The sequence below is a fragment of the Hippocampus bargibanti genome, linkage group LG06 (genome assembly GCF_051943395.1).
Source record: "Hippocampus bargibanti isolate YZ-2025 linkage group LG06, ASM5194339v1, whole genome shotgun sequence".
NCBI lineage: Eukaryota > Metazoa > Chordata > Actinopteri > Syngnathiformes > Syngnathidae > Hippocampus > Hippocampus bargibanti.
This window is the reverse complement of record NC_142739.1, coordinates 4,987,501-5,004,096: the sequence shown is the minus strand read 5'-3', so window position 1 is coordinate 5,004,096 and position 16,596 is coordinate 4,987,501. Positions and strand designations below refer to the sequence as shown.

At 41.9% G+C, this 16,596-nt stretch overlaps 1 protein-coding gene across 5 annotated transcripts in view; it reads right to left on the bottom strand.

Annotated features, from left to right (window-relative positions):
• LOC148896231 (zinc finger protein 516-like) overlaps positions 1 to 16,596 on the bottom strand; it is a 90,553-nt gene that overhangs the window by 43,451 nt on the left and 30,506 nt on the right. For 2 of the 5 annotated variants that reach the window (XM_088999121.1, XM_088999116.1), the window contains exons 2-4: positions 14,912 to 16,596; positions 10,624 to 11,829; positions 7,272 to 7,376 (exon numbers count right to left, since the gene is read on the bottom strand). The exon at positions 14,912 to 16,596 is cut by the window's right edge and continues 621 nt beyond it. In XM_088999121.1, the coding sequence (XP_088855247.1) occupies positions 7,272 to 7,376; positions 10,624 to 11,829; positions 14,912 to 16,596 (2,996 nt within the window). The other 3 variants (XM_088999117.1, XM_088999119.1, XM_088999120.1) reach the window with 3 other exon arrangements.

The window sequence follows — 16,596 nt, the reverse complement described above, 5'->3', positions numbered from 1 at the left end:
CTTTTGTCCCCCGCAAAGAACTAGAAAAGACAATATCGAGCTTGCATTGATATGCCTCACTGAATGTAAATAGAATGTGCCCAAAACCAGAAGAATTACTTGTGATTATGGCTCAGAAGAAAAATCTAACCCATGGCGGTTGTTCTGCCTGGTAGGGAATTTTTGGTTTTGGTTCAATCTGCGTGGTTGTTGTCTTGTACTTTGTTTTGATGGTTGTCTTTGTTATTCAATCTGTTTTGATGAGGTGCAAAATGCAAATGTCATCACACAAACTTTGATGCCCCTTATTTTGAGCCTTGGGTTATGGGAGGGACTCATTCAGGCTTATTTCCACTTTTTTGTGTTTCTTCCACTTTAATCCAGGACATATTCTCAAACTTGACTTACAGTAAAGTCTCGTTATATCGATATCGGATATATCGATAGTCCCGGTTATATCGAAATTTCTATGCGGTTATATCGATATTTTTTCGGACTCCCTTGAATATCGATATAACGAGACTTTACTGTATATCGTATGTGCAAAGCAAAACAACTGCTGCATTTGATAAAAGTTGTTCAAATGTCCAATTCGGATTCCTCATGACAACAATCATTTGAACGGATGCCAGGTGCACAGCATATGACATTAAATAAGAAAATGGACACACAAAGCAGGACTGGAAGTTGACAACATTACACAACATGCAGACTGGCGCAACAAAAGGACAACAAGTGCAAAAGTGATGGTGGAGCCGAGTGATTAGCCATTGTGCCACATACTTGTTTGGGAGCTTCAGAAGCGGTGATGTGATCGTCAGTACCTCTGTGGAGTCCATTAATTTCAAACCCAACTGTGGGGTGAGAAGGAGGATGGGGGATGGGGAGGAAAAAGAGGAGGAGGAAGAGGAGGAGGAGGAAGGGGGCATCCGGTTAAAAGCTCCATCAAGACACACACAAGCATTTGCTTTTCTCCGTGTGCCACCAGCCGCACTACGAAGCGTGGCGTTTGCCACCAGTGCCCATGCTAATGGAGGTGCATGAGCTCGCAGTAATGATGATGATGGTGGTGAAGGTGATGATGATGGCAATGGAACTTGGTTGAGCCAAGTCAGTGATTAAATATGACGCATGTTAATCGAGGCCTCGGGGCGGATGGCCTTTTTGATGTGCGTTCGTCCATGCTGAGGACAATCATCGGTGACAACAATAATTACAGTCTTGGCTCCTGTTTACGGAGCCCGTGTATGGGCGTGAGTGTGTTAATTTGCTGCGGCTGCTGTGTGTGTGTGTGTGTGTGTGTGTGTGTGTGTGTGTGTGTGTGTGTGTGTGTGTGTGTGTGTGTGTGTGTGTGTGTGTGTGTGTGTTGTGTTTACAATTAGGCTTGGGGGAAATCCAGCTTTGCATCACTTACCATTTGGCCTGTCACTTAGAATCACTGGCGATGCCACGTATCATTCACACTCTACAAAGAAGCTACTTAGCTCCCTGTCTGCTGTGATCATGTGACGGTCGTGACATGACAAGAGAGGAAATAGAGGAGCTTGGGACAAGTGAGGTCGGAGGCAGAGGGAGAAAAGAATGCAAGTGTGGGGGGGAGTGGGGGCCATATACGTCAGAAGGGAGAGGAAATTTAGAAACGGGTGGTTGAAATTGAGAGACACGCAAAAAGATGAGATGAAAAGGTGGCCAATTGGATCAAACAGGAGGTGGAAGGAAAGAAAGGGAAACAAATGACAAGATGCATACAATTGGGAAAATACCAACAAATATCCACACAAACGTGAGAAGAAAAAAGACTGACATAACAGAAAGTGAAAAGCAGATGGGAATTAATTATTAACACGAGAAAAAATAAAAAAAACAGTGATATATGGGCTTAGGTTTTATCTTCCGAACTTTTCGCCTTACGAACATTAAATTTGCGAGAATATAATCTTGGCATACAAACTAGTTTTCGGCAAACGACCTAAACCGCACAGCGCCACGGTGGGTGGCGGACTGGTTTTCCACACCCCCTTTGAGTGCAAACGTGGTTGGCTATGAAGTGGAGTACTTTTGCTATTAAAAAGACCCTACCACAGGCTAGTGTAAAGCCAAAGACAGAAAATAAAATTACGGTCGAGTAGAAGGAGATCATTGAAAAACACAAACGAGGTGTGCGTTTGTGTGACTTAGCATCCCAGTACCAGTATGCTAAGTCGACCATTGCTACGTGTGGCTATGGGTGTTTCTGTGTTGTCTAAGCAACGGTCTCAGGCAATAGAAGATGTTGAAAAACTTCTGTTGATTTGGATTAACGAAAAGCAGCCACCAGGGGACCGTGTGACTGAGTGTATTATTGGCGAGAAAGCACGGCAACTTCACTCGGATATCATCAAGTGGCAACTACATCAACGACAATCACAAAAGTAAATAAAATGACTTTATTATACCGTACAGTTTATTTCATTAATTACAATACAATCACACAATAAAATAAGGTATACTTTGTGTAGTTTTAAAGGACAACCGACGCCTCCGGACAAGTTGTGTCAGTAATTTGTAAAATCGCTTCAAATGACTTCTACTGAGCGTATTTTACAAAGATTCCACACCGCATATAGCTATATGTTACGTTTTAAGACTCGCGCTGAATATTCAGGAAGTCTTGTTTTTGAGTTGGTGGCTAGTCATGACGTCACGTCACGGAAGGAAAGCCCCTGACCAAGAAAGGACGCACAATGCGTTTTGCGGTACTTTGTTTGGTCTGAAAACTTTGTGTTGATCCGTGTTGATGGTGAAACTACAAGGAAAACACATAAATAACGCGATGGTGAATCGTTGTGTGTTGCACCAAGACAACTATTTGATATTCGCTGACACAAATTCACAGCAGCACTATTTGAGTCATATTCATAACTGGATGCGTAACAAGAAAGCATCTTCTCCGAATCTGAAGCCATTGTTTTGATCCTCGAGCAAGGCAAGACGTCTTGGCCTGACGTCACGAACTGGGGGCGGGATTTTCTGAAAATGCCCAATTCGCAGCTCAATTTTTTTGCAGATTTAGCACACTTTAAGTCATTTTTATTGGTGTTTTGCATTTGACTAAAAATATCAGCCTGCGTGTTTTGGGTATTTTAGATGCTATAAAACATTTTTCTGATGTCAGTTAGGAAACAAAATAATGGTGTTGGTTGTAATTTAAGGCTTATTTAGTAGAAAATTATGTTTTATGGGGACCTGGAACGGATTATTCTCATTTTTAATGGTTTCCTACGGGAAATAAATGTTAGGCAGACGAACTTTTCGCCTTACACACACTTTCTGGGAACCAATTAAATTCATAAGCTGAGGTATCACTGTATATTATTGGAACACTCCCCAGGGCCAGCCTCGCATACTTCTGACCCTTTTAAACGAGTTCATCAGACCATTTTTAAAGGTCTTCTCTCAGCCCTCCCTTTCTTACTTTCTCTTCTTTTTTTCAGATTTTCCTCTGTCGCACTTTGAGATTCTAAATATCCAGTGCATGGCAAAGAGCATCATTTATTTTGTGAAGACTGAGTTTTTTTGTATTATATGGACTGCAGGTGTGCTGGAACCAGTCCAACTTTGGGCGAGAAGCCAGGCACATCCTTGGATAGGTCACCATCATCTTCCCCAGACAGGAAAAAAACATTTCCACTCACATTCACAGCAATTTGGGATCTTCAGTGAGCGTACGAAAATGAGTGCTTATGGACGATGGGGGGGAAGCCAGAGCACTTAGAGGAAACATTTGGAAGTGCAGGGAGAATTAATATTATGTATTTACATCGATCAGGTGTGAAGAAATTGGCAGATACATTTGAATTCATTGAGCAACATCCATGACTTTAGTACTGTACTTATGATTTGGGACTTTAGTCTCAAACGCTTTTTTCCCTGTTTGTTCTAATAGCAGTGCTTTATAAACACAGGTATTGTGTTGATGTTGTTTTTCAAAGCATTGTGGCTTTTTGTCTTGACACAAACGATGTTTTTGATCACTGGGATGGAGCGATATGCACAAAACGTTTGAGCATATTGTGTGGCAAATGTATTGGATGTATCCCGGTGTCGAATCCTTCGATCTGATTTTTTTTTCAGGACTCTGTTTAATAAAAAAAAAAAAAATAAAAAATAAAAAAGAGGAAAGAAACACCTGTTGCATTGGCACAAGCTTGACAGCCTGCAAAAGGCTTTTCGTGAGATTTAGTTGTTTGGAATTTAGAGAAAACTTTTTGGGAACTGCAGAATGAGAAACATTCGTCAATTTGCTTAATAAATGGCACAGGAGTACATGCAAATGTACTGAAGAGACTGGTGTGAATAAATGATGGTCTGCTTCATTGCAATGCACAATTGAACTTCTTTAATTGACATGTGATTAATAATGTAAATAATTTGTCACAGGTCAGTATTCAGAGAAAACATGTTTCAGTTTAAAAAATAGCGACAGCTGCCCAGCCCAGGGAAAGGAAGGAATCGCAGATTGGCTGTCACACTCGGCTGAACAAAAAAGATCTGCTTTGATTTATATGAGTACATGCAGGAATATCCGACAATGAAATATTGTTGAGAGTGTGAATCTTCCATGCATATATTCTCTATAACTCATGTTAGTGTCATTGCATGGATAAATGGCAGAGAAGGTGAAGATACGTGAGCACAGGTGTCATGCGAATGACTGAAAATACGCTATGAAATGAATAATTAGAAGGGGGGTGGGGGGTTAGGTTACAAATTAAAGACGGGTAATGACCCGATATGTTTACTCAACATCCTTTGCTGTTCCTCTTGGCTCACGTGTGACTGCTTTGGTTTGATCAACAACTATATGATCAGCCTCAACACGTGACTCTCATGATGGTCAGATGCGGTGTACTATCGCAGTGTTTTCCAAATCCTGTGCCCTGGGATATAAAGGATCACACGGCAACTTTTACACCGGTTTAGCACCGGTGCTGCCCCCTCCCCGTAGAGCGTTCATACGTACAAAGTTACACCGGGGTAGCCCGTTAAAAACAGCTTAAAGGACAACCGACGTCTCCGGACAAGTTGTGTCCATAATTTATAAAATGGCTTCAAATGACTTCTACTGAGCGTATTTTACAAAGATTCCACCGCATATAGCTATATTTTACATTTTAAGACTCGCACTGAATATTCAGGAAGTCTTGTTTTTGAGTTGGTGACGAGTCCGTACGTGACGTCACTGAAAGAATGCCCCTGACCCAAAAAAAGTAACATTGTAGCAGTCATTCCATCACGTCAAGGTATTTTGCCGTACTTGTTTGGTCTGAAAACCTCGTGTTGCACCAAAAAGCCGCCAGAAGAGGGCGACCAAGCTCCATGGAAGGAATGTATCAGCATGTGGAAACGGGCTGATTAATTCCTCATAAAAGCTTGGACGCCATTTTCTGCCTCTTTTTTGGGTGATACATTTCCCCCCAATGTTGCCTCAAAATGGCACGGAATAAATTATTTAATCGATTGTAAACATGTATGCTTTCCTCTTCAGAACTATTTGAATCATATTCATAACTGGATGTGGAACAAGAAGGCATATTCTCCGAATCTAAAGCCATTGTTTTGATTCTCCAGCAATGCACGACGTCACCAACTGGGGGCGGGACTTTCTGAAAATGCCCAATTTGCAGCTCAATTTCTTTGCAGATTTTGGACACTTTAAGTAATTTTTATTGGTGTTTTGCATTTGAATAAAAATATCATTTTGGGTATTTTAGATGTTACAAACGTTTTTCTGATGTCAATTAGGAAACAAAAAAGTGACGTCGGTTGTCCTTTAAACTGGAGGAAATCTAATCCTGCTCACTGGGTGGTTTAAAATTTTACTCTGTAATAAATGCTAGTTTGCAGAGCAGTCTCAATATGAAAAGGGAAGTGTGAACGCTACAGGGGTAAACTCACAACGCGTTGATTACATACGGGTATTGCGTGCTCTGTTATACTTCCGTGTGTTGCTCCTTTTACGATGTCTGAGCATTGATTTTATATAAACCATGGCTGTTTGATGTCACAAACAAGGCAGGGAAAACGAAGTATAGGTATGCATGTTTTATTTCTGTATTATTTTTATTGTCACGAGCGCACAAACTCCTGGCTGTGGCACAGAGAAATATCTGACCTGAACATGTTAAAGTTCTAAATTTTAAAATTTAAAAAAAATTACATTTTAATTGCCATAAAAATAATGCACCAATTATTGGATTGATGTTGATTTGATTCCTATTCAATGTGTTATAATATTGCATTACATTACAAAATCAGCTTTTTTAAGATTGTGGTGTTCTGCTGGATTTTTTTTTTCAATGAAAAAAAGCGTACCATGGCTTGATTAAGATTAAAAAACACTTTACTACAGGACTACAGTATAAACACTGAAAGTCCATAGTGCATCTCATCTAAACTGCTGCCACTGCCAATGCTAATTCAATAAGGAAAACAGAATATAAGAACATCCCCCGTCACAGATCGAGAAAGTGGGGTTTGACACCAGTGAAAACTATTGTTTACCAAAAGCTGTTCAATATGTTTCAACTACACCTGAGCAGCTGAGTTATCGCTTTCAAGGCATATGTCTTGTTGTATTTTACAGTGGACTGCATTTGAGAACGCAGGTGACAGTAAACCTTTCACTGGAGGATGCACAATGCCAATTGTGATGTCACGAGAGGCTGGGTCCTGGAGGGCAAATACATTCCCCTAAGATGGCTTCACCCAGAGAGAGTTTTGGCCCCATCTGGTGGAAGGCAGCAATTCAAACCCCACACCTGTGGCTGATCACAGCTTGATTGGCAAGCAAGGCTTTTAAGGCAGAGAGCCTCTGAGTGTGGGAGGCCGGGGAGACAAGCTCCATTGCTGTGCTCTGTGGAGAAACTGATTGCTGCATGGAACTCATCGCCAGTTGGGACCATACGACAGAACACTGCATTTGGACCCTTGCTAAAGGTGGTTAGGCTACCTGAGAAGGACATCAAGAGGGGTGAGGCCTAGAAACACACGGAAAAGAACTCCGTCTTCAGTTTCACCTCAGAAGAGAGTTTATTATGATTTAAGTATTGGAAGAGACACTATTCTTGCCGTTGTTGCTTGTGAATTCCCCTTTATTAAAACCTTTGTTTGCATTCAAACCTGTCGCCCATTGCGCTCCTTGTCCTGTCCCGCTGAGAGCTAGCCTCTCATGACATCACACAATATGATGTGTATCCACAACAGAAAAGAAATGGAATATTTGTGAGTGAGGAATGTAAAGTGTTCTTTACCTGTATGGGACCTCATATGAGTACGAAGGTGGCTGGGCTGACTGAAACTCTTCCCACACTCGTGGCAGAAATGATGTCCTTGTCGCATGACAGACCTCAGCATCCCTAATGACAGACATGAACATAACGTAGAACATAGTTGGGTTTCGTTTTCGGTATTATGTGTATTTGCATGATTAAAAAAATTACTCGCAGTGTTGTGTGATAATGTCATATGACCGTTTCACCTTCATTCGTCAGTACGGATGCACAGCAATATAAAAAAGCAATTAAAACAATTCAGTTAGTTTTCATTGTTTGAGAAGCATTTTTGTTTTCGTCTTAAAATGTTGATGGAAATTCTATTTCAATGTGAATTTTTTGTTCATTTTCGTTAACCTTGGTTTATTTCAAAATGCCATTTGTGTTTGAGGCTAAATAAAACTTATGGAGGTCAGTAGTGTGCACACACTGAACATGCACTTGTGTAGAGAAGCACGGCCACAGTGGCGGAGGTAGGCGGCATGAGTAGTGGACAAGTGCAGGCATCATTAGTATGTCTAATGTGTCATTATGAGCGGCTTGCTCCAGGGGCTGGACTGCTGCTGTCACACAGCATCATCTCACAGGCTGACAGCCAGACACACACACACACCGCATAAATTACAGGCAATTAAAACGCCCCGGCTGTGATGTGCCCGCTCCGGTGCCCGTGTGTCACATGTCAGGTGTGTGTGCCCGCATGTGAAAGAGTTGTATGTGTGTAATGTAATGTAATTATATATATATATATATATATATATATATATATATATATATATATATATATATATATATATATATATATATATATATATACAGTAAAGTCTCGTTATATCGATATTCAAGGGAGTCCGAAAAAATATCGATATAACCGGGACTATCGATATATCCGACCCTATTTGCATGTAATTTTCTCCGTGTGTGCATAGAAATAATATCGATATAACCGGGACTATCGATATATCCGATATCGATATAACGAGACTTTACTGTATATATATAATTCTCACGGGCCTGGGCATGCATGGGTTTTCTCCGGGTCCTCCAGTTTCTTCCATCATTCCAAAAAACATGCACAGCAGGCAGTTTTAACACTCCAAATTGTCCCTCTGTGTAAGTGCGAGCGCGGATGATTGTATGTGCCCTGTGATTAGGTAGCAATCAATTCAGGGTGTCCTCTGCCTACTGCCCGAAGACAGCTCGGATAGGCTCCAGCACCTCCTGTGACCCTTGTATGGACAAAGCGGTTCAGAAGATGAATGAATGAATGAACGAATGAATGAACAAACGAAATAAAGAATGAATGAATGAATTAATTAATGAACTGATTGGAACCAAGCATTTATAATGCTTGGGCCTGTGTGTGTGTGTGTGTGTGTGTGTGTGTGTGTGTGTGTGTGTGTGTGTGTGTGTGTGTGTGTGTGTGTGTGTGTGTGTGTGTGTGTGTGTGTGTGTTTACAGATTCCAAAGAAATTGAGGAAAAACAACCACTAACTTGTGAACATCAGTTGCTTCAAAATATGTCAGTTCTGTAACATGACAGGATTTAGTTCCAGACACAGTTGATGTATTTTCCGACATGATTTATCATCTACTGCCATACCATTTTAATTCAACGCAAAATGTGAAACGCAAATTTTATAATCCACCTTTTCTCAATAACAGCATCCTATCCATCCAATCCTAATCTTTGTTTATGACTTTTGTTACTGCTGTGCATGGTAATATTATTAATGCTTTGGAAACCACTGGGTCACGGCAGGGTTCAATAACTGCTTTTCAACACTCCATACAAGACATATACTCATTGGATCATGGTTAAAACTACCTCTACTTGTGGCAAGCATGATGTGAAGGTACAGCCACACAAAACCTCGCCAGAAAGCTGCTGGAATGCAGTGTCCATTTGTTATGTGTATTTCTGTCTGTTTACATGTGGGAAGCGGGTGAAAGGAGTATATGAAATATCAAGGCGGGGGAGAGAGGTGAGAGAGAGCATCTCTGGCACCGCAACTGCTGGTTGGCCTTTGGTTACTTCTACTTTGAGCTGCCAGCCCTTTGCATTGATGCACTAGTGAAAGACAAGACAGAGCTGGATGGAAAACACAAGCATTCGAGCATATGTGTGCATGCACACATGCATACACACACTGCACAGGAAAAGGGAGAAAGACTTAGTTGCTCAAAAAAGGTCACTTTATAGTATGTGACTCAAAGGGCTAAGGCGGATAGTGACGATATGTGTCTGGACGGGTGACAGTGATGTCATGCGTCTGCTCTAGGGCTGTTGTCTTTGACCCCTAGCTTCACACAGCCCCACTTGACCTTCGAGACACAACTGAAAATGGGAAAATAATGTTGATGTTCGGTAATGACCATTTCCAAAGCAGCTGGTGGGGTAATTATTCTGTCTCATCTCTCTCTCTCTCTCTCTCTCTCTCTCTCTCTCTCTCTCTCTCTCTCTCTCTCTCTCTCTCTCTCTCTCTATCTCTCTCTCTCTCACACACGCCCCACCCCTCTCGTTTACTCTTATGTTTCCTCATGCCCCGTTTTGCCTCCCCCATTTGCATCTGTGTGAGTTTTATCAGGCACAGCCGTGACCGAAACAGTTTGTGACAGCTTTCTGGGAGACTGGAGCAGGACACGAGGCATGCCTCACAGACCTGAGCAGCACATCAGAGGTACTTTCACATCTTTTGCAGACACATATCAAAGAAATAAAAGGCAAAACAACAAATCACAGATGGAGCCATGAAAAAGCAAAACACATGCTGCCCCAGATACAGCCTTTTATCATACCTCACAAACATGCACACGAGTCAATGTGGCGATTTTAAGAGTTCCTTTATGCAACACTTTGTCAGGAAAATCTGTTAATTCTCCATGTGGAATGACTCTAATCGTGGTTATTGTTCAAATCCTCTCCGGTAGATCCACAAGAATATGCATCTCTTAGTATTAAGCATTGCTGTGCCATAACAAGAATAAACATTACATTCATTTAAAACGGCGGCTTAACATTCATTATTGATGGAACCATGTTATGTTGGTTTTATTTAATATGGCATTCCCAATAGCTTGGCCAGTGAGTGTACATTTTGATGGAGACGGTGAAACGATGAGCGTTTACCAGATAATACCAATAGAACCACTGCCAAGTCTAAATCACTTTCCAATATGCAACGGGGTCATGAAAAAAGATTATTTTATGATACTTCAATTTGAATTGCATCTTTTATATATATAATGTAAAAACGTGTCTTCTTTACCATACAGTTGTATGTTGGCCTCAATCATCTGAATAAAATAGGAAACAAATATCATTGCTTACCGGTCGGATCCAAAAGAGAATTGGTGGCACCCCAGCGGTGGTACAGGGCAACCAGTTCATGTGGGCTATAATTTTTCAGGAAGCTGAGGATATTGTTTGGCATATCTGGGATCTCTGATGGTGGCTCCGGCTTCAAAATCCCATGAGCCTCTGATAGCAGGGAGGACGATGTCATCTGAAGAATGCCTCCGTACGGCTGCGTCACTCCAGAGTGGACGATGCTACTAGGCCTCGTGGCATTAGCCTGTCGCTGGCCCTGGGGGTTGGTGAGTGGTTGATGAGAGGAACCTCTAGCTCGGCTGTACTCTGTTTGGGTACTGTAGTTGCTCGAAAGCATGAAGCCGAGTCCCTCCTGAGGCATCATGTAACATTCTGCCCTTTTGGTAGCTCTAGCACAGTTGAGGCTTGGCACTGGGGAACAAGAGAGGGTGCCGGTACTCTTCTCCTTGGAGGTGGAGGATGACAGCGATCTTCTCTGGGAGGAAAGATCAAATTTGGGTTTGAAGCGTGGAGGTTGACTCTGAAGGACTTTTGCAGCATGAGATCCTAAAGTGGATGTGGAGGGTTTCGTCAATAGAAATGAAGAGTGAGGGCAGGATGATGATGTGTCTGCACGACAACCCGTTTTGTTCTTTTTTAGTACTTCAGTGATCTGTGTTGGAGGCCGTGTGCGTTGAGCACGCCTAACAACTGGCAGTGGTGGGCATTCCTTCCCCTCCAAGCCTGGTGGGGGGCCAGTACGTCGATTGGAAGACACGCCTCTTGGCCCCTTGTTGTTTTTAAGAGCCCATTTAGGAACCAGATTGGAGCTACCACTGGTCATGCGGTGAGCCACAGTCTGGTGCATCCACAGAACCTCAGGATATAGGGTAGAATGGGAGCAGAAAGAGCATTTGTGGTTAGGGAGGATTTTCCTGTCTATGGGTAGAGGGGCTTGGCCCCTGTGACCCTCAGTCCTCATACATAAATCCACAGGGGTCAAAACAGGCACAGGGGGGGAAGAGCAAGTGGAATGGCCAGGAAGGGATGGAATATTTTCCAGACCTAACAGGAGGGCGTTCTTAAATTTGGGATATCCATTGAGGGTGACTGTAGCAATGGGGCCGGTTCTGTCTTCAGCGGCATGCTGGACATGGACGTGGGCCAGGTAGGTATGTGACTCAGTGGTAGCAAAGTCACAATAGCTACAGATATAAGGCCTCTCATCTGCAATAGAAGAAATACAACACAAAAGTTTGTAAAAAAAAAGTCAATATACATTTGACTTTGTTTTTTCCCTGGGTTTAAATAAAACATAAAACAGGCATATGTTTCGCTAATTATTTTATTCATTGCTACAATATATCAGCATTTATACACACTACAAACACTCAAATCCTCTGATTAACAATTCTAATATAATCATGAAACGAATACTGCACTGTAAAATGAAACCGTTTTTGCCATCGAGTAAATTATATTCTGTAATTTGGTTTAGTTTGCAGTTTCAAATGTTGTCCACCTGATGGCGGTAAAGCCTTAACTTCGTGAAAAGAACAACTGGGTATGCCCGCTGACAGTTACCTCATTACATAGTTTACAATGCACAATAATGAGAAGCGAAACACTCAAACACCCACAATACTCTGGGTATAAAGTACTGATTGTACTTTCTCTCAACAGTGAAACACGACAAATCTCGTACTCAGTGGCAATTTCTCTATACCCTTTTTGTACATTAACTTGCCATCTAATTTTCATTTGACTTCTTACTGGCACAAATGACCAACACACGTTGCCAAGAAGAAACCCGACATTGAAATGGTTTTGCCTTCTGTTTATCACACAGATATGATTGGTTTGTCAGGCCAATTCTCATATTTGTTACCATAGACGTGTATGTCACTACCATATATTGTATTGTAAATGCAGATTAGAAAAAATATGTACCCATAAACGAAGCAAATGAGGATATATATGAAAAGGAGAATTATAACAACACATTCTTAAGTCCAATTGTTCTTGAACTGGGTTCGATTGAACCCTAGGGGTTCGGCGATTCGATCTCAGGGGTTTGGTGGATCCTCTGCCGCACAGGTGCACCCTTCAGTGTAGTATGCAGTTAGTGTGTACAGTCATTGAAAGAAGGGTTAATTGAATGAGCATATGAAACTGGTGGGGTTTGGTGCCTCCAACAAGATTAACCGTCACTAAACTGACGTGATCTGCCATTAGTGCCAGAAATATTACATAGCATCTTGAGAAAAAAAGTGCACTTTTTCAAATTGCATTAAGGATACTGTCATTGACGTAACTAAATAATGTAAACACCTCCAACGGTGTCATATTTCTACACCATTTGACACTAAATGTGTGTGAATTGTGTTTTTCTTTGTTTTTAGTTCTCACATCGACATTTGAGGACTCCAGCGCACACTGCACATTTTTTAACCACCGCTGTGTTTGCAACCTTAAAGCAAAATAGCAATTTCAGATTGAACAATCTGCACAGCGACACCCCAAACTAAAACTACACAAGTCCCAGATCAAACCTCTCAAGATGGAGGACACTGATTTGCTGTGGCGACCCCTTGAAGGGAAAAGCCGAAAGGAAAAGAAGAAGAAGACAGGTCCTGATAGTCCCACATTGTGTACAGACAGAAAAAAGAGATCAAACCAACATCATAAAAATTTTACTCACACAGGGGTTATAGGTTCGGGGAGCAGGGGTTTCCTGAGACAGGAAGATCTGAAATAGCTCACAGCTCAATCATGCCGAAAGAAATGTTTCAGCTATTTTTGATCACCACTGAGCAGGGAGGATTAGGAACAGGCACTGCTAATGCAAACACCTTTTTCAAGTTTTGCAAGTTTACCGCAGTCACGTTTAGTGAAATCAACATCAATAATATGCTGAATATAGAAAATGTCACAATATAGAAAATGCCTTCCTTTGTAAATAGAGAATAATCCATGGTATTTCAATCTTTTTCAAGACAAGGTACATTTCTTTCATTGAAAAAATCCAGTGTCACACCATGACCGAAAATATGGATAAAAGGCTAATTTGAACAATATTTATCTTGCTCCTAAAACGTTTTTTTTTTCAACACAAAAAAATGCATCTTGAGTCTGACTATAATTCCAACAGTGTATAATTCACTACGTTTGGGTTTACAGTACAGTTTATTTATGTTATTGGTTCATGACATGACAAAAACAACGTGAGAAAAATGACCTTTGCCTCATTGCCATATCAATAAAAGGCAAAGAGTTTCAATAAAAGTGTTTTATTTCATTGCTTTGGGTCTTGGTTAACCGTAAAGATCATCTATAGCAACAGTGATTTTTTTTTAATAAAGCATTATGTAAAACCATCAAACAAAGGGCCTTGGTAGTTTTGATATTCTGCCACATGGTGGAATTTGTTCCTACTCAGAGAACTTGAAGCTCTGAGGAGGGAGTGCATCGAAGCCCATTTCATGACTGACGTTTTATCCATTGGTGACGAGACTGCGGTGAAATAGGCAACAAAAAATGAAGTCAACCTCTTCAAAAAAAGTAAAGCGTCTGTTAGCGTGGTTATAAATATACCTAAAATGTATTATAATCCTCACATAATTTGCATCAGGCTCTTTTCTGCTATAAATTTGGGATGGAAGAATTCCCTCGACTCAAGCCTCAAGTACAACCAAAGGGTGTCAATGCCCTCTTGTAGGTCAGCACAGTTTTTGCTGAATGAATGGACAACAGCAGCTACTTGATTCAATTTCTTGTAAGTAAATATACTTGTAAGTATAGTACTCCTTATCACGATATAATGTGTGTTTATTAGTGAACAATCTACGCTGTACCTAAAATAAAACCCGTTGGTAAATGACATCTGTTGTTATTGAAACACATGCACTCATCTATCAGGGTGATCAGTGGATAACTTCAAGATTTGCAAAACCAGAAAAAAGAAACTTAAAAGTGGTGTGTCAAGAGTTAAGTTAAACAGTGGTGTGTCAAGAGTTCAGTTGAACACACACACACACACACACACACACACACACACACACACGCTCACACACACACACACACACACACACACACACACACACACACACACACACACGCACACACACACGGGCACACACACACACACACACACACACACACACACGGGCACACACACACGGGCACACGCACACACATACACATACACACAATGTATTTATTTATGTATTTTATATATTGTGTTTATTTACGCGTTTATTTTAATTTATGTATTTATTTATTTATTTGTTTTTTATGAGTGCGGACTAACCTGTAAACTTTCCGGAGTTAGCAGTGCCCATCTCAGATGCTTGGTCTCTGAATGTGGAGGCTGGTGGCGAATCTCCATACCCGGGGGTAAAGGATCGGTTTGGAGAGCCTGATTCTGGATCACTGGTGGAGCTCCACTGGTCTTTTTTTCCTTTTTTTTCCTTGTCGCCCATTGGTGCCCTGCCCCCATCCTTTGTGTGGACTCTCTGGTGGACAATCACCTGGTGACGACTGCGGAACACCTTCCCACATTCAAAGCACTTAATGGACTTAGCCGGACCTTGTGATTGGGATGCCCGCCTCCGTTCCTGTCGAGATGATGGTCGGTACTCTGAATCACTGAGATTCTCTGGCATCTGGTCTCCAGATGAAGCTTGGTTGCCCAAAACAGAGCTGCTGCGGCGACCTGTGCTGCGTTTCTCTTGTATTTGAAGGGAATAACTGTATTTCTCTTTCTCATCAACTAGAGTGGCAGTAGCATTGTCTTCCTCTGTAATACTTCCTCCATCGCTGGAAACCTTGTTGATTTCTACTGGTTCTACAACCTTTCCTTTGGTAGTTAGATGCCATGCTTGATAACTGCAAACCGGATCAAGCTCTGGGATTCTCTGCCCCAGTATCTTGCCACTTCCTTCACCCTCATCGGCTTTTGGTGCAACTGGATGAAGGCTTAAATAGTCAAGTAAATGTCTTTTTGCTGTTGGTGAATCATCATCATGATCATCATCATCATCGTCAGTATGTTGTGACCAGTTCTGAGGTTTCTTTCCAGACCTCAGACTGTGGACTTTATCATGAGCCCTCAGGCTCTCTTTGCTATGAAACAGGTTCCCACATTTAGAGCACATTTGGTAGACGGATGCAACAGAGCCAACAATTTCAGGGTCCTGTGCTACATCATTTATAGTGGCAGGATATTCAAAAGATTCAGATTTTGCACGAGAACGTGATCTGGTGTTGTGTGTTTTCATGTGTGACTTAAGAAACCAAGCTTCGCGGAAACGTCTTCCACATATTTGACAGCAATGGTCCAAGATCCCAGCGTGTTTCTTCATGTGTGACTTCAAGAACCAGGCTTGGGTGAACACCTGACCGCAGGTTTCACAGGGAAAGGTCTCATCACATTGGGATTCAGTCACTTCGGCCACAGCTTCTTCCTTAACGCTCATCTGCTCGCCCGTGTCGACAGTGATGTGGACCTTCTCAATGTGACTGAGGAGCTGGTCCTCCCGCTGGGCCTCGTTGCCACATAGTCGGCAGCAGTAAGGCAGCTGATCACTTCCGGGTTTCTCTCTTTTCAGGGTCCTTACAGGCACTTTCCTGCGACTTTCTTCGGCACTGTCGCGACTGATCATTTGATTACAAGCTGAACTGCTCTTGGTTGGACTAGTGCCCCCGTCCAGACCCTCTGAAACACTCATCTCCTCTTCCTCTGCGCCCCCCACTTCGTCCTCATTGGAGTGATGGCTAGAAAGTGTGCCCAGTTTGTGGCTGCGTATATGAACTTTGAGGTTGCCCTTCTGAGAGGCCCTGTGATCACAGTAGGGGCATTTATAAGGCCGTGCACCAGTATGGCGTCTCATATGCTGTGACAAAGAGCTCAAGAAAGGAAAGCTGCGGCCGCATACACTGCAGTCATAAGACCCTGGTATTTTGTCATCCTCACCCTCAATATCATGTTTGGAA